This window comes from Suncus etruscus, chromosome 2 (assembly GCF_024139225.1).
Source record: "Suncus etruscus isolate mSunEtr1 chromosome 2, mSunEtr1.pri.cur, whole genome shotgun sequence".
Taxonomy (NCBI): Eukaryota; Metazoa; Chordata; class Mammalia; order Eulipotyphla; family Soricidae; genus Suncus; species Suncus etruscus.
The window spans coordinates 129,469,068-129,494,293 of record NC_064849.1 but is presented as its reverse complement, the minus strand read 5'-3'; the positions used below and the strand labels follow the sequence as shown (position 1 = coordinate 129,494,293).

The window sequence follows — 25,226 nt, the reverse complement described above, 5'->3', positions numbered from 1 at the left end:
AGCCAGGAGTAACCCCTGAGCACCACTGGGTGTGACCCAAAACCAAAACCAAACAAACAAAAAGTTACACCCACAGATATATGTATCTAGACATCATTTTTTAAAAAGGCAATTATAAAAATATTAAGACATCTGAAAATTTATTCTTTATGAAAGGGGAAAAAAAAGTCTTACCCATTTGAATGGAGATTTCACCAATAGCCCAAGTGGCATTGTTGCAGACTGAAATGAACTCTGGATTTAAGTTGGTTCCCAATATTGGCATGAAATCAGCTAGAAAAAAAAGTTTTTTTAAAGCTCTATGTAGTAAATCTCTCAATAGTAGTAAATTGTGCTTAAAGGATATCTACTAGGTTGAAACTGAAATCCAGACAAGAAACTTTTCTTTTGGTGCTGTGATCAAACTCGGTCTCATACACCAAGGTAAGTGCTTTACCATTCAATTACACCCTTAGTTCTAAAGAGTACTATTTTAAAAAGATGTAGTATTTATCTTGAGACACTGAAGGAAACAGTCACTGGCCAATGAATTTTCACATGAAATATATCAGGGTTTCTGAAGCTTTAGTATTTTTAGATATGAAGAATTCATTAGAGCAATCAACATTAGCAGACTCAAAGTTCAAACTGAAAGTAAGGAAAACACAATATAACTTTCTTCAAAGAAAAATTTTCATATATACAAGTTTAAATAATACTTTTAATAAATTCACATTTAAATGAACTTTTATCCTACTACTCCAAGTCTGTAAATCATATTTCCCAATTAAAAGGATTCTCAGAAAAACATTTCACTACAGACTAGGGGCAGGAAATATAAAAGGCTGGACTGCTTTGTCATAACAGAGATGTTATAGGACAGAATGATAATCTAGTGGTAGGGCACTTGCTCTGGCTTGCATGCGGCCAACTTGGATTTGATTCTGGCATCCCATATGGTTCCTGAAGCACAGTCAGGAGTCATTCCTCCATATAGTCAGGAGTAACCTGAACATTGCCAGGGGTGGCCCCAAAACAAAACATCTAAAAATGACTCAAGAGCCAAACGGATTAAAATATGACTACCAGCACAGAACAACTTGATCTTCATGAGCTCATGGGGGCACAAAAAAGGGACTCCATCAAAACAATGAAACATAATAAATGCCTGTGAAGGATTTTTGGGATCAATTCATTATTGGTAAATAAAAGTCAATCAAGTAAGTATCTTGCCTCCTCAATATGATTTGTTGGTCTTCAGAGCAAAAATTTATCGATATGGGAAAAATCTCCTTGAATCAAATGGAAAATCAAAATAGTCTGGGGGGGGAGGGAGCTGGAGCGATAACACAGCAGTAGGGCATTTGCCTTGCATGTGACTGACCCAGGGCGGACCTGGGTTTGATCCCCAGATCCCATATGGTCTCCCGGGCCTGGAGCAATTTCTGAGGGCGAAGCTAGGAGTAACCCCTGATCGTCAACGGGTCAACGGGTGTGACCCAAACAAACAAGCAAACAAAAAATAGTCTTTAGAAAGGAAGGGAAGTTGGCCACACCCAGAAATGGCTCAGGGGCTATTCCTAGACCTGTGCGCAGTAAAGAACTCTGGAGGTGTTCAAGGGGCCATAGTAGTTAAACTGGAGTTGTCCCCATGCAAGGCAAATATCTTAACCCCCAAATAGCTAGCTTCTTCAACCTCTAAAATATGACCTTTAAAACTCCAAAAAAATGAATGAACCTAAGCCAAACTCAATTTCACAGTTTTAGTAATACTGATAAGCTTGGCTTTGATTATTTTGTTGCTGGGAGGGGGAAAGTCCTATCTTACTATGTGGTACTGGGGAACAAATCTGAGTCCAATGTGTGTAAGACAAGGGGCTTGCCCACCTTAATATCTGTCCCTAGTCCTTTATATAACACAAACTTTTACAGAAATTCATAGCAGTTTTATGAAAACAATCGTGCTAATACAAACAGCATCAATATAAAAACAAATCCTTTGGGGCTCGGGGATAGATAGCACAGCGGCGTTTGCCTTGCAAGCAGCTGATCCAGGACCTAAGGTGGTTGGTTCGAATCCCGGTGTCCCATATGGTCCCCGTGCCTGCCAGGAGCTATTTCTGAGCAGCCAGCTAGGAGTGACCCCTGAGCACCGCCGGGTGTGGCCCAATACCAAACCAAACCAAACCAAACCAAACCAAACCAAACCAAAACAAAAAAAACCAAATCCTTTTAATTTTTTGATTGCTGGGTCACACCCAGGGGTTACTCCTGGCTCTGCACTCAGAAATTACTCCTGAAAGGCTTGGTGACCATATGGGATGACGTGGGTCAAACCGGGGTTGGTTGCATGCAAGGCAAACGCCCTACCCATTGCACTAGTGTTCTGCCCTACAACAAACCATTTGTAAATGTTTGACATGTTTCCCATGATATTGCAAACATTTGTAGTTAACTTTACATCTGTTGTACTGATTATGAAAAATCATGTTATTATTATGTACATCAAAAATAAAATCTTACTCAAAAAACTATTTATGAAGTAGCACATATTATTCAAGGTTTCATGTAGGTCCTTAATGTACAACTAACACTTTTTGGTTTTTGGGCCACACCTGTTATTTACTCAGGGAACTATATGAGATATTGGGGATCAAACCCAGGTTGGCAGAGTCCTACTGGCCCTCTTATCATTCCGGCCCCAAGAGTAATACTTTCTCAACCTTTCTCCATTCACTGGAACATCGAAAAACATAGTGAGCTCAAAGAAACAAAATATAAGGTCTGCTAGCTATAATCAACAGCTTTAACCTATCAAACATACATTTATAAATACTAGATTCCATAAACTTGTTTAATAAAACAAAACTGATGTAAAAATATAAGATCCAGATTAACAGTGGCAGCAAAACAATCATACCTATACAAGGCTTAACATGCTGAAAACAAGCTTTTGTCAGGTCGCCTAATAGGGCAAAGGAACTCTGCCGAACTTCTGGCATCTTATCCTACAAGAAAGAGGAAGAAATGAATTCCACTGCAATACAGAGAATCAGATCTCAGCTTATTTGATCAAGTCTTACCTGCATGCACTGATACATTAGGGTTAGTATGTTACTTCGGGCTACTAGCTGTTCAATGTTGCCTCCAAGTCCTTCGGCCAGGCCGCTGAGTAAATCAAGAGCCACAATCATAAAATCTTTATCTGGAGCCTCATATTGATCTGGCTGAGCATTGTTCAGCTGAAATGAGACAATTTTGAAAGAAACTTATTCAATTACTGGAAATGTCTGCCTTTAGATTCCATCTCAACTTAGAAAAAGGTTACTAAGCTAGGGAGAAAAAAAATAATACCATAGCTTGCGCGAGGGTCTTTTGTACTAGATTTACACAACGCTGATACACAGGTTCACAATATGGAAGAAACCCAGACTGCAGGGCTGTGGCAACTGAAGATAGGCACTGGAAAGAAACACACGCAAAATTTCTAGGTATGTGAAGATATCATGATAAATGCCTGAATGTACAAGTACTAAGATACTAGTCATTTATAAGCCTTTTCTACCTGTCTATTACAAATAGTTATCGCTCCAAATCTTTTGCTGCTGCTAAGTTTGATAACCAGTAAGGGGAAGTTTTCTTCAAAAAAAAAAAAATTAACAGAAATAAGTTTGCTATTCTTCAAAACAGATTTAGCATTATGTTCCGATCCTTTTTCTCCTTAAATGTATTTATACTCCCATTTCAGTCCATGATTTCAGTACTCAGAATATTCTGAATCCCAACCTGAAATTAAGTGTTACTAGCCATGTACAGGATATTCTTGTTTTGCTGGGCCCAGAATCAGCCAGTGCTCTTGGTCAGGGATTTTTGCTTCTATGCCTAATCTATGGCACAAGTGGTGACACTCAAACAAAAGGGGAAATAATTGTTTCTAATCAAGTCAACTGAGTAACTGAAAATAAAATAGTTCAGAAATTTCAGTATTATATACAATTTTGAAGGAATTAAAAAAATTTATATATACATGGAAAATTACTTTTGTAAAAAAGTTCCTGCTTAGAAAAGTCTGACATTATTTTGCATGAGTATATTCATTTAATATAAAATCACATAACAGACTAAAAATGATAAACACCCAATGACTTTTCTATTTAATAATGAATATAAATATACCATATTGTAAGTAGCAATAAAGTTACAATTTATTCAACATTTTAATATACATGATATCGAATATAAATTTATCAAGACTTTATTCTCTCTTATACTCACTATTTTAAATTTGGACATACATTTCTGCTGAAATATTGTTGGATTAAATGTTCCCAACATACCTCAAGTAAAGGAAAGAGATCTTTATCTTCATCTTTTAACATGTTCCATTTCTGGATCAGTGGAGGCATTAGCATCTGAATATATTCCTGTTTAAAATGACAAACACAAAAAACTATCATCTGCATACAACTTCACTTGGAGTCTATGAAAATTCATATCCACTGAGAATTTTTAGATTTATTCCTACTCTACTTGGTGCCTTAAACAGGTGCATATAAACAGTAGTAGTGCATTAAGATTTGATCATAATTTAGGGATGAGCTTAATTAACCTTACTTTTAAGTGACCATCTACCCTTAAAACAGTAGAATCCATAAAACCAAGTACACGAAAGCTTCACATAAAAAAAGGTCCTATATGGGCCAGAGAGATAAGCATGGAGGTAAGGCGTTTGCCTTGCATGCAGAAGGACGGTGGTTTGAGTCCCATATAGTCTCCCATGCCTGCCAGGTGCGATTTCTGAGCATAGAGCCAGGAGTAACCACCCCCGCTCCCCCCAAAAAAGGGCAATATATTTTAAAGGGTCTGAGCTAGAATAGTCACAAACCTATTGAATGCTGTAGAAAAGTAAAACCAGAGGTAGTTGACACTCAGCTCAGTGTTTATTTGGGGGGGGGGGGTCCCCCCACACCCAGTAGCGCTCAAGGGTTATTCCTGGCTCTGTGCTCAGAAATCGCTCCTGGCAGGCTCGGGGGACCGTATGGGATGCTGGGATTTGAAACACTGTCTTTTTGCATGCAAGGCAAACGCCCCACCTCCATGCCATCTCTCTGGCTCCTCAACTCAGTGTAAAGCATGTCTTAAATGTTTAAGACCTTGGGTTTCATCCTTGGCATAGATTCCTGTCCCCAAAACAAAACAGCATCAATTAAAAAAAACAACAAACCCACAAATCATGTGTTCTGCACAGTAAATTTTAAGGGTAACTTATAAATAAAGATAAATTTTTAGGGGCTTTCATTTGGCAATTAAAAACACAAAAGCTATTCTTATGCAGGGAATTTTGAGCTATATTAAGGCTATAGTCTTAAAGCTGGAGTGATAGTACAGTAGTGAGGTGTTTGTCTTGACCGTAGCCAACACAGGATGGACCCCGGTTCGAGCAACTTCTGAGCACAGAGCCAGGAGTAACTTCTGAGCGCCACCAGGAAGCCCCTTCCCCCCAAAAAACAAAACCAAAAAACCCTACAGTCTTGAAGCTGGACATAGTATAGCAGGTTAAGGCATTACATTGTATGCAGCCAATGCAGGTTCAATCCCCAGGACCTATATAGTCCCCTAAGCCTGCAGAAGTGATCCCTGACCACAGAACCAGGAGTAAGCCTTGAACACTGCCAGACATGTTTTCAAAACTGAACCAATCTACAGTATTAAATACTACTTAAATAAAGCTAATTCTATTCGTTCTTTGTTTGTTTAGGGGTGGAAATCACTGTGCCCACGAATGGCACCCTATCTCCTGCATGAAAAGCACATGCTGTCATTTGTCCTGTCTCTCCAGTCCCTTTTCTCCTCCTTTATTTAGAAAGTTTACAGTTATTAGGTTCCCCCTCCCTTTGGCCACCACTGGCAACTAACTGGTTGATTAATAACTCTATTACATGTATTTTCCATAACAAGTCATTATACTTACTGGCTTGTTTAAATGGTGTCCTACTGAGTCTGCTAATGTTCCTATGGCATCATAAAGAATGAGCAGGTTCTTATGCTGGTATTTACTAAACGCGAAGACCAAGGTATCAAGTATATAAGCAAGGTAAGGAACAAGTTCTGTACAAGCCTCCTCTTCTAGGGTAGCAAAGGCACTGCAATTGTGAAAGAGAATGTAATGTAGAAAAGGAACAGCTTCTATAATATACAATAAATAGGGGCCGGGCAGTGGCGCTAAAGGTAAGGTGCCTGCCTTGCCTGCGCTAACCTTGGACGGACCGCGGTTCGATCCCCCGGTGTCCCATATGGTCCCCCAAGCCAGGAGCAACTTCTGAGCACATAGCCAGGAGTAACCCCTGAGCGTTACTGGGTGTGGCCCCCCCCAAAAAAATATACAATAAATAGTTCACAGATTATCTCTTCACATTTGACATGCCCTTCTCTGCCTCAAAACACATTTGATGTTTATTTTTTTCACTACTTCCGTTTTTTCAAAGGTGTCATCTAAAGGCATCCACTTAAACTATAATGATAATAATTATAGAATTATAGAATTAAAATATTGGTTCTTATATTTCTTCATCTAATAACTTGCTTCATTGAGTCACTGTGCACTGGGAATATCAGCACAAATAAACAATGTTCCCATACTTAAGAGCTTTTATTCTAATGAATGGCTCAAAGTAATGAGACCAGATTTAATGCTTTAAGCTCAAAACTTTACAGGATGTTTACCAAGAAACAAATAAGGATAAATGTAATAATTACCATGAAAAAAAGGATGTGCTATTACAACACTACTGACTTATATACCTTTTTTTTTTGGGGGGGGGGGAGGGTTTTGGGTCACACCCAGTAGCTCTCAGGGGTTACTCCTGGTTCTGTGCTCAGAAATTGGTCCTGGCAGACTTGGGGACCACATGGGATGCTGGGAATCGAACTGCTGTCCATCCAAGGTTGGTCGCATGCAGGGCAAACGCCCTACTGCTGTGCTATGGCTCCGGCCCACACCCAGTGATGCTCAGGGTTACTCCTGGCTACAAGCTCAGAAATCTCTCCTGGCGTGGGGGATCATATGGGATGCCTGGGATCGAACTGCGGTCTGTCCTAGGTCAGCTGCATGCAAAGTAAATGCCCTATCGCTGCACCACCATTCTGGCCTCAAAGACAAACATTTTTAATGCTATGTGTGATATACATATCATCAACATGACATATTAAACATTTCTTAGTTCTAGAAGTAGAATACAACTGAGTGACATAGATCAAAAAACACAAACTTGCAGGTAAAGAGTAAAATCTGAGGACAGATGTAGAGCATGGTGTCTATAGTCAAATACATGGTATGTTACAGCTGAAATTTTGGGTGGTAGTATAATAATCTGGAGCATTCTCACCACAGAGTTGATGGTGTTGCTATCATCTTGGTTACTGTTTCACAACATATGTGTAACAAATAATGATGCTGTAGTCTTTCAATTACATGGCAAATATTTTTGTGAATTATTCCTTAATAATGTGAAAACATTTCCTAAGCCCATTATATTCTAGAATATATGTGCATGCATTTTACAAATTTTCCATAGTTCATTTAAAGGGTAATTAAGGGGAAAATTCTTCAGTGCTTCAACAGTTACTTTTAACCTATTAAACTCTTAGGTAAATCTAGTCATTTTTTTACTGTAATTATGGTTTATATTATCTTTTCTTGTACCTAATCTATTATTTCCTAATATTTGCTCCTTTATAGTAAATCCTATTCACTATTTACTTCCTTCATAGACTTACCATAAAATTTTTTGATTTGGGGTCACATTTGGTGATATTTAGGGACAATCTGGGGTCCTGGGAATCAAACTTACATTAACTCCACATAAGGCAAGTGTCATATCTACTGTACTATTCTCTGATCCCATTATCATAAAATTTAATTATAGTTTAGTATTCCTTACTATAGTCTAAGATATAAGATGTCAGAAATTTATAAATTCAAGCATTCATTGTATGCCTAACAGTTAAAAAATAAATTTTCTGATTGAATAATCTACAGGAAACCAAACATCAAATCTACCCTTCCCTGAAATAAAAAATAGCATTACAATTTTCACAGTTGCTTGACTACTTCTTAAAAAGTAGAATTAGAACTCCTTCCAGCTGTGTCCGGGGTTCACTTCAGGTGGACTCTGAGACACTTAAGTGGTGATAGGGATCAAATTCACATACAAGGCTAGTACCTTGACTGCTATACTACTGTTCTATCATCTATCTTCCAGATATTTTTGCTTAAAACCTTCATGAACCCCTCTAAAATTTCCTTTCCTTTCAACAGCTATTTATTAACAAAGTAAATGGTAAAAAGCAACTGTTTGCAATATTAAGAACCATAAATGTGGGTCCTGAACAATAGTACAGTGGGTAGAGCACTTGCCTTGCATGTGGCCAACTGAGTTTGATCCCCTTCATCCTATATGGTCCACTGATCCTGCCAGGAGTGATTCCTGAGTACAGAGCCAGGAGTAACCTGATCACTGTCGGGTGTGGCCCCCAAACAAACGAACAAACAAACAAACAAAAAACCCATAAATGTAAATGGGAGACCTTTTAGGACAAAAAGGTTTGTGTCCAAAAACTGGAATATTTGTAGTATGAAACTAAATGCTGGTGTGATATTAAGTCACAAACTCAACTAGAACAGATCCATGAAATAACAAATAGGTCACTGTGGGACTTTCTGTGCATTTATACTTCTTGACCTGCAAAGTAATGATGAATATTGTTATTCTTTCATAATGATGGGCCTTCCTATTACCTCTCAGATGTCTATAAAATTTAAAAGTGAAAGATAATTATATCGGTAATTGAACCACTGAGTTGGGAGTGGGGGGAGGAAAGCTTAAGAAACAACAGAGACAGATGCCTTTTTCAGGTTTTATACTTTGAACTACCAAATTATCAAGTTTTAGATGAAAGATACTGATAACCAAATTCTACTAATTATTTATTTACCTCTGACATAATATGACCACAGTTCAAAATACATTTCTTATGGAAATACACACTTGCCTAGCCCCATGAACATTTGTTATCTCACCTGCAGGCAGCTTCTTGTACTCTCTTGTTGCTATCCAGAATACGTTTTAGTAATTCTGTCATTAATGGCTTCAGGTACGTGTCTGGGGGTTGGCCGACGACCCAGTGTGCATAGCGACTAAGAGTCCAGCATGTTATGGAACGCACAAGAGCCTTTTTATCAGAGAGGCACTGAATTAGGTGAGGAATAAGTTCAGGCAAGTATGGAGTCATGCCCTGCATGCAACCTAGGGGGAAAAAAAAAACTTTCCTAAAATGCTTTTATTTGGCTATAACAAAATTTTTAGTTGAATACTAAACCAAAACACACAAGAAAAGCATTCAGGTCATCTCCATAAAGATAAATGAAATGCTTCAATACCTTGTAGATAGATACTGATAGTTAGAACAGACTTAAGTTTCTGGTATTTATCTAGGAACAAAGGACTTTTCTAGCAATTCAGATGTTTCTTATATCAAAGTTCTTTCATTCAGAACTCGTTCAAAGCAAAAACTCATTTTATGATAGCTTTAGATTCAAATACTCATTTTGAGGTTAAAGTAGATCAGTGCTTTAAATGACCAGCCCATCTGGCCAGTAGAAAAGGTTGGAAACACCTAATAAATACATCATAGTCATGTACTGGTTTACAACTTACAACTTGGTTTCACCAACCCCTCCCCCCAAAAAGAGATCACCGTTCTTTGTATTTGTTTACTTCTTTCTTGTTTGTTGCTTCTTTGTTTTTGTTTGTTTACAACTTATTTTCACTGAAAATAAAGATTTCCTTACTTATAAAGCACACCTAGGACTGGCTGAAGATAGGCCTTTTGTTAATTCCCCTGCCCCCGGGGGGTGGCAGAAGTACAGTAATACCATAGACAGACAAACTTCTGCTCAGAGATAGATTTTATGATAGGAAACCTACAGCCCAGTTCTACAAGAGAGTCATACTCAGTTATCTGGGCTTGTAAAAAGTAGAATAATACCATTGACAAACAATGTTCTGCTCCATGATGGACTATATCATAGTGGTTTTAATAGGGACCATTTATTTAATTTGTAAATTACACTCTATAATATGCACATGACAAAATACCTAATAGCATGTTTCTTGTAAGCAAGGCATAATTATGCCTATTAAATAGTGTCTTTGCTTATTGATAAATAATTCCTTAAGATGTCCAAGCTGCATTAATTACTAAGAACTTCATATTCAAGTTTAACATAAAACTTACCTTCAGCAATAGCTCCTAAAACCAAGATGCCTGATTCTTTAACAACCCACTCATGATGAAAAAGCAATTCTTTCAAAAGAGGCAAAATATGTGGTAAAAGCTCATCACGATACACATTTGCGAGAACATCAAGAGCAGCAGCAGAACATTTTCCTAAAGAAATAAGTCAATGCAAAATATTTTATCTCCCTTCATTTTATTAAACATTACACCATCAGCACTTTATACGTTACCATTTCAAATAATTCAATTAAATAAAAGGTAGAAAGAGAAACTATTGAATATAAGACTATGTATCAATTTTAATTTCAATTACTGCAACAATTTAGTTACATTTACACTTAAAAAATACGAGTAGTACATTTTCCCAGTGTGAACTGTACTCAACAGTCTATCAACAAGATATTAGACAATGGCAAAAGTCTAAAAAAGGGAAGTTACCTTGTCAGGAAATAGCATTTCATTCAACAAAGGTATTAGTTATAGTGCATAGTAAAAGTCATACAACTGAGTATTTATTATACTGCTGTGAAACTTAATGTGTATGCATTGATATAGAAAACAAGTTAGGGGGCCGAAGAGATAGCATGGAGGTAGGACGTTTGCCTTCCATGCAGAAGGACGGTGGTTCAAATCCCGGCGTCCCATATGGTCCCCCAGACTGCCAGGAGCGATTTCTGAGCATAGAGCCAGAAGTAACCCCTGAGTCAAAAAAAAAAAAAAACAAAACAAAAAACCCAAAAAACCCAAAAAAAACAAAAAAACAAAACAAAAAACAACAAAACCAAAAAACCAAGTTAGATGTCATATGGGACAGAGTCAGAACTTGGGTCTCATTTTCAGAAATTCAATCTCTTCTTCATAAAAGGTCTGTCAATTTTCTGTATATGATCAGAAAAATTGAGATAACACCAAAAAAAAATCCCCCACAAACTTTAAGTAAAAGTTTATCTGCTAATTCAATGTATTTAATTTTGTACAGTTATCCCTTTAGGCTTTATCTAAACTATTCCACACTTGGGGTGGGCATATATGAGATTTGTGAGAGTAGTAAAAATCTCTAGGTTCTCTTATTTGAGGTTTGAGTTGCAGTAATGGTATATGTGCCATCAGTAAGCAGTTTATATGTGAACCTTGGATAAATCACATGCAAAGCTCTGGATTTGCTTCCTAGCCCCATAGGTCCTCCTCCTAAGCATCGCTAGATGTAGCTGAAGTGACAGAACTATCACCAGGAGGCTCAAACACAAACATCAAACAAGAAATAAATTTAAAAATTTAATGTACATGAGCAGTCTTACATGAAGTAGAAGGGATATCAGGTTCTCTAAGAAACTGAACAGGAAAAAGAGGAATTTGCAGTTGTTTAATGAAATCATGCCCATAACCCCTTCATCTGTTATATTAGAAATTCAGGGCCGGGCGGTGGCGCTGGAGGTAAGGTGCCTGCCTTGCCTGCGCTAGCCTAGGACGGACCGTGGTTCGATCCCCCGGCGTCCCATATGGTCCCCCAAGCCAGGAGCGACTTCTGAGCGCATAGCCAGGAGTAACCCCTGAGCGTCACAGGGTGTGGCCCAAAAACCAAAAAAAAAAAAAAAAAAAAAAAAAAGAAATTCAAACACTGGGGGCCGGCAAGGTGGCGCTAGAGGTAAGGTGTCTGCCTTGCAAGCACTAGCCAAAGGACCGCGGTTTGATCCCCTAGTGTCCCATATGGTCCTCCCAAGCCAGGAGCAATTTCTGAGCGCTTAGTCAGGAGTAACCCCTGAGCATCAAACGGGTATGGCCCCCCCCCAAATTCAAACACTGTACATTATAGCAACGGTTCTTAACTGAGGGTGATTATATTCCCTAATGTACAATGGCAATGTCTGGGGACCTTATTGTCTTGTCATACTGTGCATGGAGTTGAGAGCAGCTATTAAGCTTTGTCAAAGATACTGTTCAACCTACCAAGATATATACAGGATAATCATTACAACAAAAAACTTGTGGCCTGTCAATGCTAAAACTGAGAAGCATTTAACTTAGAAACTAGTGGAGCAAACATTAAAAATCAACAAACAAGCAAAACAAAATTAAAGGATCTATGTACATCCCCAAAGTTATTCAATTGCATGATCCAGGAGTGATGGCTTCTGTATTTTCAATTAAGGTTAAAAATATGTAATAAAGGTTGATGCAATAGTACAGCAGGGAAGGAGACTGCCCTGCACAGAGCTGACCTGGGATCAATTCCCAGCATTCCATATGGTCCCCCAAGCCTGCTAATAGTGATCCCTCACTGCAGAACCAGGAGTAAGCCTGAGTACATGCTGGTGTGGCACGTACACACACACACACACACACACACACACACAAAATGCACGTATAAAGCAAACAAAAAAGACAAAACATAATTTTCAAATTTGAGTATCACAAAGTAATTTCTATTACTCAGAATAAATCAAGCTGGGGCTGGAGAGATAGATAGCATGGAGGTAGGGCATTTGCCTTGCATGCAGAAGGACGGTGGTTTGAATCCTGGCATGCCATATGGTCCCCTGAGCCTGCCAGGAGCGGTTTCTGAACATAGAGCCAGGAGTAACCCCTGAGCGCTGCTGGGTGTGACCCAAAAACCAAAAAAAAAAAAAAAAAAAAAAAAAAAAAAGAATAAAATAAGCCATTCATTTAATTCTTGGACAAACTCACAAAATATTTTGTTAGGAAAACAGCAAAAATCTAGAGTCAATATTTTTACTTTATAATACGAAAGAAAATGAGAAATAGAAGTTGTCTTTTATTTTATTTATTATTTATTTTTTTGTTTTTGGGTCACACCTGGCAGCGCTCAGGGGTTACTCCTGGCTCTATGCTCAGAAATTGCCTCATATGGGACATTTGGGATGCCGGGATTAGAACCACTGTCCTACATGCAATGCAAAACACCCTACCTCTATGCTATCTGTCTGGCCCAACTTTTTATTTATTTATTTATTTTTTTTTTGGTTTTTGGGCCACACCCTGTGACGCTCAGGGGTTCTCCTGGCTATGCGCTCAGAAGTTGCTCCTGGCTTCTTGGGGGACCATATGGGGCGCCGGGTGATCGAACCGCGGTCCGTCCTAAGCTAGCGCAGGCAAGGCAGGCACCTTATCTCCAGCGCCACCGCCCGGCCCCTCAACTTTTTATTTTTAAAGAACTCTAATAACTAATAAATGTATAAAAGGCACATCAGAAAAATGCAAACCCAAACTACAAAAAGATACTGCTTCAATTCCACTATAATGATTGTAATAAATAATCAACTGTTAAAAAGCATAAAGAAACTGGAATGTAAGAAATTGCTGATAGGAAAATAAATGGTGGAGACACTTGATGTGGAAGTTCCTCAAAAGATTTAATTACCAACAATCCCAAGAGAACTTAAAACACACACACACACACACACCCTCTTTAACATATACTACTACTATTCAAAACAAAGGAGGAAACAACAAAATGTCAATTAACTAAAGGGAATGAAACAATGATTCAAGCCACACCATAGACGAACTCTGACAACAGGCTCAGTGAAATCAGAAACATAGAATCACAGGTTGTTATCCAATTGTTCTGTTTATAGAAAATACAAAGAAAATGGTATAGTAGTTGCTAATGATTAGGGAGTGGAAGAAAAAGAGAAAACTGAAAACCATGAGTTGGTGATTGGGTAACCAAATACAATAATATTCAGTGGGTAGTGTGCAAGTAAAGTGCTTAGTTAACCTTTTTGAGTTTTTTTTTTTTTTTTGGTGGTGGTGGGGAAACACCTGCTAAGTGTTCAGGGTTTACTTTTGGCTCTGTGCTCACACTGGTGAACAGTGCTGGGGGGGGGGGGGCATACAGGATATTGGGGATTAAACCAGGGTCAGCTGTGCAAAAGGCAGATGTCCTACCTGCTATATTATCACTCTGGCGCCTTAAATTTTATTCTTTTTTCTCTGGTCTTGAGAAGTATTTTAGGTTGAATAAAAATGCTCCAAAACTTAGTGTATTGATGACTGTGTAATTCTGTCAATATTTTAAAAATCACTGAATTGTACATAAATTATCTTCAGAAAGTTACTGTGAACCAGTCAACTATGCTTTCCCCCAACTTACTTAAATTCCAGTCAGAAATGGTGTCATCATCATCAATTTCGTCGTCATCCTCCTCCTCCTCCTCAATTCCATCTTCATCGTGCTGTTGAGCAACTGTCCTTGATCGATGAAAACGTGGTCTTATATCCTGTTCACTATCAGGAATTGTTTCATCTTCTTCAACATCACCCTGGTTTGGTGGCATTCATTGCATGTTAATAAAATGAACACGAATAAAAGAATCTGAGTATCTGGAGATGGGGTGGAGCGTAGGATTTTTAAGTACAGCTCCCAAATAAACAATCCCAAGTGCAAAAAATAATCCTTCGTGAAGGGGAAAATAGACTAATATAAAGCCTGTTATAGGTACCTGTGATTAATTATATTACTCCCATCAGTTGCCAAAATCTAGCTGAGTCTCTTAAACTTTTTCTACCAGGACCCTACATATATAAAATAGTATATGCAAACCAAGCACTGACACTAAATCATACCTAGATTTAAAAACAACTAATTTAGGGCTGGAGAGAAGCACAGCTGTAGGGCGTATGCCTTCCATGAGGCTGACCTGGGACAGACCCGGATTAGATTTTTGGCATCCATTATGGTCCCCCGAGCCTGCCAGGAGAAATTTCAGAGCACAGAGCCAGGAGTAACCCCTGAACATTCCCAGGTATGATCCCCCGAAAAGAAAAAAAAAATCCAGCTATTTAAAAACCCCCTCATTCAGTTCTGTGACTCCATATGGGTTGTGACAGACAATATAAGAAACTGAATTAAATTCAGATATTTAAGGTAGCTAAAAATCAGTTCAAGGGCTGAAGCGATAGTATAGCGGTAGGGCATTTGCATTGCATGCAGCTGACTCAGGACAGACTTGGGTTTGATCCTGGGCATCCCATATGGTCCCCTAAGCCAGAAGTGATTTCTGAGCACATAGCCAGGAGTAAACCCTGATCGTCACTGGGTGTGGCCCAAAAAAACAAAACAAAAATCGCTTCAAAATAGCTCGAATCAACAGAATATTAATGCCAACTTCTCTATTCAATTCCAATTGAAGTATATTTACATCCAAATGACTAGTTCTACTTTGAATTTTGGAGAATATAACTTGAATCCTATTTACAATTCTAAATAAAGTCATATTCAAAATTTAAAGACAAGAAAGGAAACGAAACAAAAATAAACAACCACCCCCAATTCAGAAAAACGAAGCACTGTATTTATTTGGAAGCTACCTTACCTTAAGTAGAATAATATCTATATCTGAGTACTTCATGCCATTTACTAATACAGGTATCAACCTAGAAAGAAATGAATCCATAAAACAAAGATCCAATGATCTTAACAGAACTAGAAAACCTTAAGATTCTGTATGCCAGTAATAGCAGGGAGGCAGTAATCACTGCTAAGACTTTCTGAGAGCAAATTTAATGTGTGCTGCACCAAAACTCTTTTAGCTACGCATTCATAAGTTTAAACACTGCATTAAAAGGAATCTTTAGAGGAGATAAGGTAGTTTAAATGTAAATAGCAAAAAGAGCGCTTTCTCCAATATTTTAATCTAATAAATATTTCAACCTGAAGATCAATGTTCCTTGATGTTGTGACCAAAACAATGAAAAGAATCTAAATGCTCACCATTTAAAACTTGGAAACAGACTATCTCAGAGAGATATTTGGTCTCTGTGGAGGGAAAGAAGTTAAAAGAAACATTGTACCATTTTTGTTTTAGGTGGGGGGGGGGTCATACTTGGTGGCATTCAGAGGTGGCTGTGGGCCACTTTAGAGAGTCACCAGGAGCAAACAGGCATCAAATGAACATAGGTTGCAGGTAATGCAAGATCTTTAATCTTTTATCTTTATTTAATCTTTTATCTTTCCAGCTTGACATTTTTACTGAGTCTACATTTAGTACTTTTATTTCTTTCATTAACAGACAAGAGTTTTTTTAAAAATATTAATAGCAAATTAAAAAAAAAGAATTTAGAGGCAGGGTCTGATCCAGTGTTCCATATGGTCCCTTGAGTACCGCCAGGTGTGGCCCAAAAGAACTAAAAACCAATGCACCAAATTGATACTCTATTCTTAAAAATCATTGTTTTAAATAAAAAAAGAAAATTTCTTATAATTCATAAACTTAAGTTTGGTCAGAAGACATAAATCAATCCAATTATGTCTAGTTAGGGCTGTTTAGAGGACTAATATGCAGGGCAAAATGCGAAGTGCTGATCTGTTAGCTTGCTATCAATTTTGTGCTTGCTTTAAGGTTACTTAGATGTTACTGGTGTAATGACAAAGGTGAATAGCTATAATTGCACATTATTATAATGTTTATTAAAATTAAGTTTGGGTCTTAGTAAATCTTTGTTTTTATGGGAATGTTTAAAGTAACTTCTAGAAGTATATTCTCAACTAGTTAAGAATCAAATTCACTGTGTAAAAGCAGCTCAAAATTAGGGAGGAAAGAGATAAAATGATATTGGAATGTCCTAATAAAAAAAAAAATATCCACTTGTTATCAATTTGTCTATTATTCCCAAATAAATTCTAAATAAAATGAAAGGTCAAATTGCTGCTTTCTTAGTGTGAAAAAAATTACTGGTAAAGAAAAAAATACTTGACTGACTATATAAAAACAAGAATATTCAGATTTTGTAAACATCTGAAAACATGTAACTTCTCTAATATAATATACAAAGTAAATTTTTTCCATTTTGCTTATTCAGATTACTAACAGTATAAGCACTGTAATAGTTTGCAAAAGTTGCAAAACGATGGCGATGGATAGTGAGAGGACTAACTAGAGCATGTAGAAAATATCTTAAACATATATTCAGGGCCCTGGACCTAAATAAAAAATAAAAAAAAAAAATCACTAAAAATTCTACCCCAGAGAATCAATCAAGAACAAAGATCTTGGGAGCTGGAGAGAGAGCACAGCCATAGCTGGAGAGATAGCACAGCCATAGGCATTTGCCTTGCACAGGCCAACCCAGGAAAGATGTTGGTTCGATTCCCAGCATCACATATGTTCCCTGGAGCCTTCCAAGAACAATTTCTGAGTGCAGATCCAGGAGTATCCCTGAGTGTCACCACTGGGTGTGACCAAAAAAAGGGGAACAAAGATCTTCATTCTTTATTCCAAGACTACTCATTACATAAAGATAAAGGAAAAATAACTTAAATATTCAATAACAGAAGACTGTATTTAGTCACTGAAATTTTAAAGACATGGAGAAAAATGCACTAGAGTAATAAAGGCTAACTGCCTGTTAAGTATTTTGTTTACAATCAAATTTAACTTCCCAAGTCCCTGAATTAAGTTATCTAATAATAGACTAACACAAGAAAAAGGAAGTAAAAGACTATCAAAAATACCAACAGAATCATTCAGGGACATAAAATATCAGACAGAACCAAAAAGTCCCGTGTTTAATAATTTTCTTCCATAGAGACCAAGAGATAGTACAGTGGGTAGGATGCTTTTCTTGCATGCAGCCAAAATGGGTTCAATCCCTGGTACCTCACCGGGTCCCAACAAGCACTGTGAAGAATGATCCCTGAGTGCAAAGCCACGATTAATTAGTAAGTCTTGAGGATTACTAGATGTGGCTTCAAAACCAAATAAAAATTTTTCCTTTCATGACCTTATATTACTATTTTATTTTCAAATACATAATTTTCATATTTCATGTATTTTCATATTCATATATTCAGATTTCCAACTTCAGATTTAATATATCATTATGCTGGACATCTACAATATTTTTACACACTAAAGACATTTTTTTTAAAAAGTTAATTTTACAATATTCAATTTTATTAAAAAAATATCACATTTCTAAGATCAAGAAAGTACTCGTAGAGAAAGAACTAGCAGAACTGTGTCTGAATTACAGGAATTCCAGAAGAACAAAAACAAAATCCAAAAAAATTTCACATTTCAAGAAATAGCCAATAAGATTTATCATAAGCTTTCATGCAATTAAAATAATAAGATTTGGGGCCGGAGATATAGCACGGAGGTAAGGTGTTTGCCTCTCATGCAGAAGGTCAGTGGTTCGAATCCCGACATCCCATATGGTCCCCCGAGCCTGCCAGGAGCGATTTCTGAGTGTAGAGCCAGGAGTAACCCCTGAGTACTGCCGGGTGTGACCCAAAAACCAAAAAAAAAAAAGATTTATGCGTGGCTTCAACAGAATCTCACTCCCTGATGGAAGGATACAACTTAAAAATATCAAAAACAAGAAAATTAAATTTAGGAACAAAATAGCATTCTAAAAGAAAATACTTACTTAGGAAGATGCCTTACAAGTACATCTTTGCAGATTGGTTGTTCAGCCAAAGTGAGCCAAAATTCACAGGCTTCAAGAGCCACATTTTCATCTTGATCTTGGGTCCTTTGTAGCATGTACTGTAAGCATAAAACAAACAAACAAAACCACACATTTTAATCAGCTTAGATCATACAATTAAAAGAAACATCCTTATCTCATCTAGTTGACAGTTCTTTGCCCAAATCAGTAGCTCTCAAGGTTTTTCTCTTCTGAATTTGTTATTATTTTAAAATATAAAGTGCTAGGGATCAAAACCCAGACCTTACCATTCATTGAGTAAAATCTCCAATTGGGCTTTTTAAAAAAGGTGCTGAGGATCAAACTCAACCCAGAGTTGCAAGTATATGTTCTACCAACTCTACCAACTTGAGCCCATGATGGGAGAGGTTGTCACACCTGGAGCTGCTCAGAGATCACTCCTGACAGGGCTTAGAAACTATATGAGATGTAGGGACTGAAGCCCAGTTGTCTACATGCTACCCACTATATTATTGCTCTGGATCAGAAAGATACTTTAACAGGTAGCTTCAAGTAAAAGAGGTTTGTTTAGAGTTTCCCTCTCAATACACCTAAGAAAATTCATTTTTAGTTGAAGAAGCTTCTAATTTTCTTTTTTTTTTTTTTTTTTTTTTTGGTTTTTTGGGCCACACCCGGCGGTGCTCAGGGGTTACTCCTGGCTATCTGCTCAGAAATAGCTCCTGGCAGGCACGGGGGACCATATGGGACACCGGGATTCGAACCAACCACCTTTGGTCCTGGATCGGCTGCTTGCAAGGCAAATGCCGCTGTGCTATCTCTCCGGGCCCGAAGCTTCTAATTTTCAAATCAATACAAAGGTGACTTAAAATCAAAAAAGAAAAAAAAAGCACTTGCGGCTTAGAGATGCTTTTTTTTCTTTTTTGATTTTAAGTCACCTTTGTATTGATACAATAGAGATACACTCTCTAAGCCCCAAATGCATTATAAGGGACCTTCATACCCAACCTCCCCAATACGCAGAAGCCTACTTATCAAAACAAATTTAGTATAATCAAAGGCATATGTAATTTCCCTTATATACATGGGAATAAAATTGAGTTAAATGTTAACTTTTTTGTACAGTGTGTACATGATATATGGAAACGCAGTATTTGTAAAAACCCAGACATGACTTGAGTCTTAAATGTACTGCTGAAGAATTGTAAATCAGTGACACTAGTACCTAAGAAAAATGTCTCAACCTTCTTGGCAATTTCAAAATCTCTAACTTCCAAGCAACCATATCTAAATCTTCTAAACCTTCCATAGAGACTTGTCTAGTCAGATAAAATGCCACCCATTCTCTCTTAGCTTTATGCCTAGTGCTATAAACAGTTGTCCTGAAGTTTAATAATAAATGGAGCTGTAAGTACATCATGCTTACTAGTCACCTGCTAACCGCATCCTTAAAAAAAAAAAAGAAAAAAGAATGTCTTGCTCCAAGCCATATGTACTACTGAAAATAAAGTTAGCTATAAATATCACGAATATACTCATAAAACTATACTGCTCACGTATGACCATAGCCAAAATATGAATTATTGGTGCCGCACTAGCAATAAATGGCATTAGTTTGAATCTGGCAACTTCAGATTATTATCTAAGTTATTTTGGTTTAATAATAACTTCTTGCTATTATGTTTCTTTATACAGGACTAAATTATGATCTTAGATTTTCCTAGTAAATCATTTTTAATAACATAGAAACTGGAAAATATCCTTTAAAAAAATCTAAATAGCTTGCTGCATTTGTGACTACGGGTAGAAAACAAGTTTCACTGATCATCTACGTAACCTTATCTATTATCTAATAAGCACAAATAATCCTAAGTGTTTTGCGGGTCACATGTATACAAGCTATTTTATTAACTTTCTAGAACACTTAAAATTTTAAGTTAAGACAGTAAATCTTTTCAGTTTCCCCTCAACAAGTTTGTCACATCAGAAAATCAATTTCATATTATTGATCATTTTGTGCCCATAATTTTTCTTGGGGAAAAGGTGAGATAAATTGAAATTACTTATATTACCTCGATTATATTATGCATGTGAGGAAGCAGGCGATCCATTCGAACTTCAAGCAACATCACAAGTGCTCGGCACACATTTTTCCGTACCTCTGGTTCTTCGTCACCAGCCAATGCAAAGAGATTCTATGCATAACAAACATATTGTTTTACTAATGTAAGTATTCAATATATCTGTATTTAATATCACATAATTGCTACCTAAAAGTTGGTGATATTCAAATAATATACTTTGAATTTTCAAACAGTAATACCAGCCTCTGACACTTGAAAAATAAAACAGTAAGTTATGAGGTGAGAGAGATAGTGGGGCAATGAGTGAGAGTAAAGGTAAGGTGCTTGCCTTGAAAGCAGTCAACCCTGGTCAACTCTTTACTACCACATAAGGCACCCTGGGCACCAAGCCAGGAGTAGCAGCCCTGAGTAGATTTGACAAAACTTTAGTGATTCCACAATAGCTTTTATCAAGGTAGTACATATAAAGTAAGATTCTCTATTACATTAAGGACATAGCAAAACCAATTTTTATAGTAAGATGGAAGTAGAGAAAACAAACAAACAAAAAATTCCTTTTTAGTTATCAAAAACCACAAGGCTCTACCATTTCCAATTTTAGTACTATCAGAAATAATTTCAATATTGATGGCTTTTAATCAGCAATTATGGGTTATGATGAGGAATCTTACCTCAATAAAAGAATCAATGTGCAACATCAATGCCTGAGTTCTACTGATGATAAACTGATTAACACATGCAACAGCATGAGACCTAGAAACAAAAATAGAAAATTCAACATCTGGTAATTGCAGCTTTCTCTTTTAAAAAATTGGAAAGAAAAAGGGGGGAAAAAAAAAGAAATTGGAAAGAATATATATTTTATTCCAGAGTCATACATAACACAAAAAAGTGAGTTAAATTTATGTATTAACACACAAAGAACATCAACAACATACTAAGTAGAGATATAAGATGTAGGGGCCAAAGCATACATACAGTATAGCAGCAGGTAGGACATTGGCCTTGGGAGATCGGTTTGTTCTAGGCTAGTGCTTGCAAGACAGATGCCTTACCTCTAGCACCACGGCTCTGGCCCCAGATGCTCTACTTCTTGAACTATCGCACCAGCCCCTCTGTTTGAACTTTTAATTTGCTCAATTCCTACCTTGATATATAAGAATTCATTTATTATCTTTCAGTAAAAGGCTTTATTTTGTGAAAGTAAGAATTTGCTGAGTTTCAAAAGCTCATTGTTGCTCTAAACATATTAGAATGTAATTTGAAGTTTAATAAAATAATGAAATAGGGCCCGGAGAGATAGCACAGTGGCGTTTGCCTTGCAAGCAGCCAATCCAGGACCAAAGGTAGTTAGTTCGAATCCCCGTGCCTGCCAGGAGCTATTTCAGAGCAGACAGCCAGGAGTAACCCCTGAGCAATGCCGGGTGTGGCCCCCCCACCCCCCGCAAAAAAAAAGAAATAAAAAGGAGTGACCCTAAATAGTCATATGCAAAGTAACTTTGTATTACATGAAATCCAGAGGAAAGGTCAATTAAAAAATTATGAAAGGAACATATTTCTAATATTGCAAAAATACTTTCATACATATCAGATATTTATAATCTTAAAATAACTTTCGAACATGACACCATCAAAACAATAAGAAAATAACATTTGATATTATAAAGTGACAAAAATAAGAACATGCTAAATGTTAATGTACAATCACAGAATCTTTTGCTTGTTAATTAAGAGCATACATTTAATTATAAATTTTGGAAAATAGCTTAGAGCTCTTTCCTTCAGTTAATCACCCTATATTCCCAAGAGAATCTGTGACAGAGAAGAGGTGACAAGGATGAATGTTTTCCATAGCACTATTAACAATAGAAAAGGTCGGTAAACTTCTCAAAGAACCAACAAGCAAAGGAAGTATACAAGTAAGTTGTGTAAATATGATGCAAAAGAACAGTGTACAGCAGTGAAAACAGATAAGCTAAGACATAATATAGATGAATCTTTGCAACTACTCACTGAAAATTAATTCAATGAATAATTTCAATGAAATTAATTAATTTCTAGCATAATCTCTTAAAAATAAAGTTAAAAACAGACTGATGTATATATCTACTTAATTTTTTAAAGTAAAGAAACTTGCATTGTAGGCAGATGTCGATTTTACCTTTTGTTTTGGTTGGTAGATTTAAATGATTATTTAAGCTAACTAAAAAAAGAAAGATGAAATAGGAGACCCATAACCCCCTACTGTGAATCTCAAATCAAAAACAAACCAAAAAAGGCTATATTTAAAGTATTAGACATATGATGGAATGACTTCTTTACCTCATTTTATATTCTCAAAATCCAAGTTATTCTGAGGGATAAAAACACTTTATATTTAGTACAGTGGGTAGAGTGTCAACCTTTTACATGGCAGACCTAAGTTCAATTCCTGATTCCATTATGGTGTCCTGAGCACTGCCAGGAGTGATTTTAAGAGCCAGGAATCAACACTTGGCACTGCTGGGTATGGACCAAAAACAAAGACTTTTAAGAGAATGTGACACTAGAGAGAAAGCCACAGCATGGTAGGATGTTTTGCCTTTCAAACAGCTGAACCAGGTTTTTTTCCCCAGCATCTCATAATCTAGTTCCCCGAGCCTGCCTGAGTGCTGACAGGTGTGGCCCAAAACTAAAAAAAAAAAAAAAAAAGACTCCAATTAAACTACTGATAAGTATTAAACAATAATGTAGAAGGCATATAAAGATGGAAGGTAATTTAGTGTACAACCAACAAATAGCATGTACAATAATTTACCCAATTATACATTTTAATGAAAAAAATTAACACTGTACAAATTTCTTCTGAGCAATGTAGTAATAAACATAAATTGCTAGGTGATAAAAAAGATTTACTGCTTCACTCTAAGCTGTAAGCAAAAGATCACCTATAAAGATGTATCCAAATAATAGCATACATTTATTGATATTTTATAGTATATCAATTCACAAAAACTTAGAAGATTTTTCTTTAAATTGCTGACTTGGCTATAAAAATCACAGTTTAGAGGCTGGAGAGATAGCTTGGAGGTAGAGCGTTTGCCTTGAACGCAGGATGGTGGCTCGAACCCCGGCATCCCATCCTGAGCCTGCCAGGAGCGACTTCTGAGCACAGAGCCAGGAGTAATCCCTGAGCTCTGCCAGGTGTGACCCCAAAACCCAAAGACAGACAGACAGACAGACTCTTTTCTCCCCTCCTTCCCTCCGTTTCCTCCCCCTCCCCCCTTCTCTAAGAAAAAGACAAGATTTTGGAGGGAGTGGCCGTGTGTGCTGTGTTTGTGTATAGAAGCCTATAGTCTCACTCACTTCCACTGTAATAAAAGCATTATATTGTGGATGACTATAATGATCAATTTATAGGCGAATTAAATATGCTACTTTACACATTAAAATAATGTATTAATAAAAATTACTTTGATAGTATATCGCTATATACATATGGAATTATATTGAAATAGTTCTAAGAAGTTAGGCAATCTGTTTTAGGAATTAGAGGTGCAGAGAACAAAGCAGGCCAGGTAAAATTCATTGCTTAAGTGATATAGTTAAATAATTTCAGAGTATGAATAATAATCTTCCCACCTTCATGCTTAAATCGTCATTTTCCTAATTAGAGACACTAAATCTATTTAATAATTTAGATATAATTTCAGAGGAATTTTATTACATGGCACAAAAAAGGTTCTGTATTTGTCAAGATTTAAAATTCAACACCCACCTACAAATTTTAGCCTTATAAGGATATTTTAAAAAAGCAGACTGTTAATAATAATCACAGTTTATATAACTTTTGTGGAACATCCAGTATCTTTTATTAACCCCCAAAATTGTTAGACAATGGAAAACAGGAGTGGCCAAACACATCAGAATCTATGAAGAAGGGGCTGACGATAGCATGGAGTAGGGCATTTGTCTTGCATGGAGAAGGATGGTGGTTTGAATCCCGTAATCCCACATGTTATGGTCCCTCAAGCCTGCCAGGAGCGATTTCTGAGCGTAGAGCCAGGAGTAACCCCTGAACACTGCCAGGTGTGACCCAAAAACAAAAACAAAACAAACAAAAAAAGAACCTATGAATAATGGTTACATACATACCTTATTTTGGGGCTACTGTGCTTGAAGAACTGTAAAAATTTGGGAATCATGATGTTGAGTGGACGATCTAGAACATCACTATCTAAAATCTCAGCAGAATCTTCACATATTTTCTGTAGGGCACCAAATGCTCCCTAAAAAACAAGTTAAATTATTGAGCCACTGAAAGTAAAACCATTAAAAAAAAAGGCAAATTGGGCAATAGTGACTAATTTGTATGTTCTTAGCCCACATAAAACGCTGTATACTTTGCAAACTACTGACATCTAAAAACCAAAGTACAAATACAATGACACATTTTGGAGCACATCCATTGGTTTA

At 36.9% G+C, this 25,226-nt stretch overlaps 1 protein-coding gene across 1 annotated transcript in view; it reads right to left on the bottom strand.

Moving 5' to 3' along the window:
- Positions 1 to 25,226, bottom strand: part of TNPO1 (transportin 1) — an 88,436-nt gene that overhangs the window by 16,484 nt on the left and 46,726 nt on the right. The window contains exons 6-19 of the mRNA XM_049768751.1: positions 24,906 to 25,039; positions 21,443 to 21,524; positions 20,760 to 20,882; positions 18,670 to 18,788; positions 15,615 to 15,675; positions 14,393 to 14,561; positions 10,276 to 10,428; positions 9,059 to 9,284; positions 5,951 to 6,122; positions 4,317 to 4,403; positions 3,334 to 3,441; positions 3,063 to 3,221; positions 2,900 to 2,987; positions 175 to 273 (exon numbers count right to left, since the gene is read on the bottom strand). Coding sequence (XP_049624708.1) covers positions 175 to 273; positions 2,900 to 2,987; positions 3,063 to 3,221; positions 3,334 to 3,441; positions 4,317 to 4,403; positions 5,951 to 6,122; positions 9,059 to 9,284; positions 10,276 to 10,428; positions 14,393 to 14,561; positions 15,615 to 15,675; positions 18,670 to 18,788; positions 20,760 to 20,882; positions 21,443 to 21,524; positions 24,906 to 25,039 — 1,780 coding nt within the window. The remainder of the gene's footprint in view (positions 1 to 174; positions 274 to 2,899; positions 2,988 to 3,062; positions 3,222 to 3,333; positions 3,442 to 4,316; positions 4,404 to 5,950; positions 6,123 to 9,058; positions 9,285 to 10,275; positions 10,429 to 14,392; positions 14,562 to 15,614; positions 15,676 to 18,669; positions 18,789 to 20,759; positions 20,883 to 21,442; positions 21,525 to 24,905; positions 25,040 to 25,226) is intronic.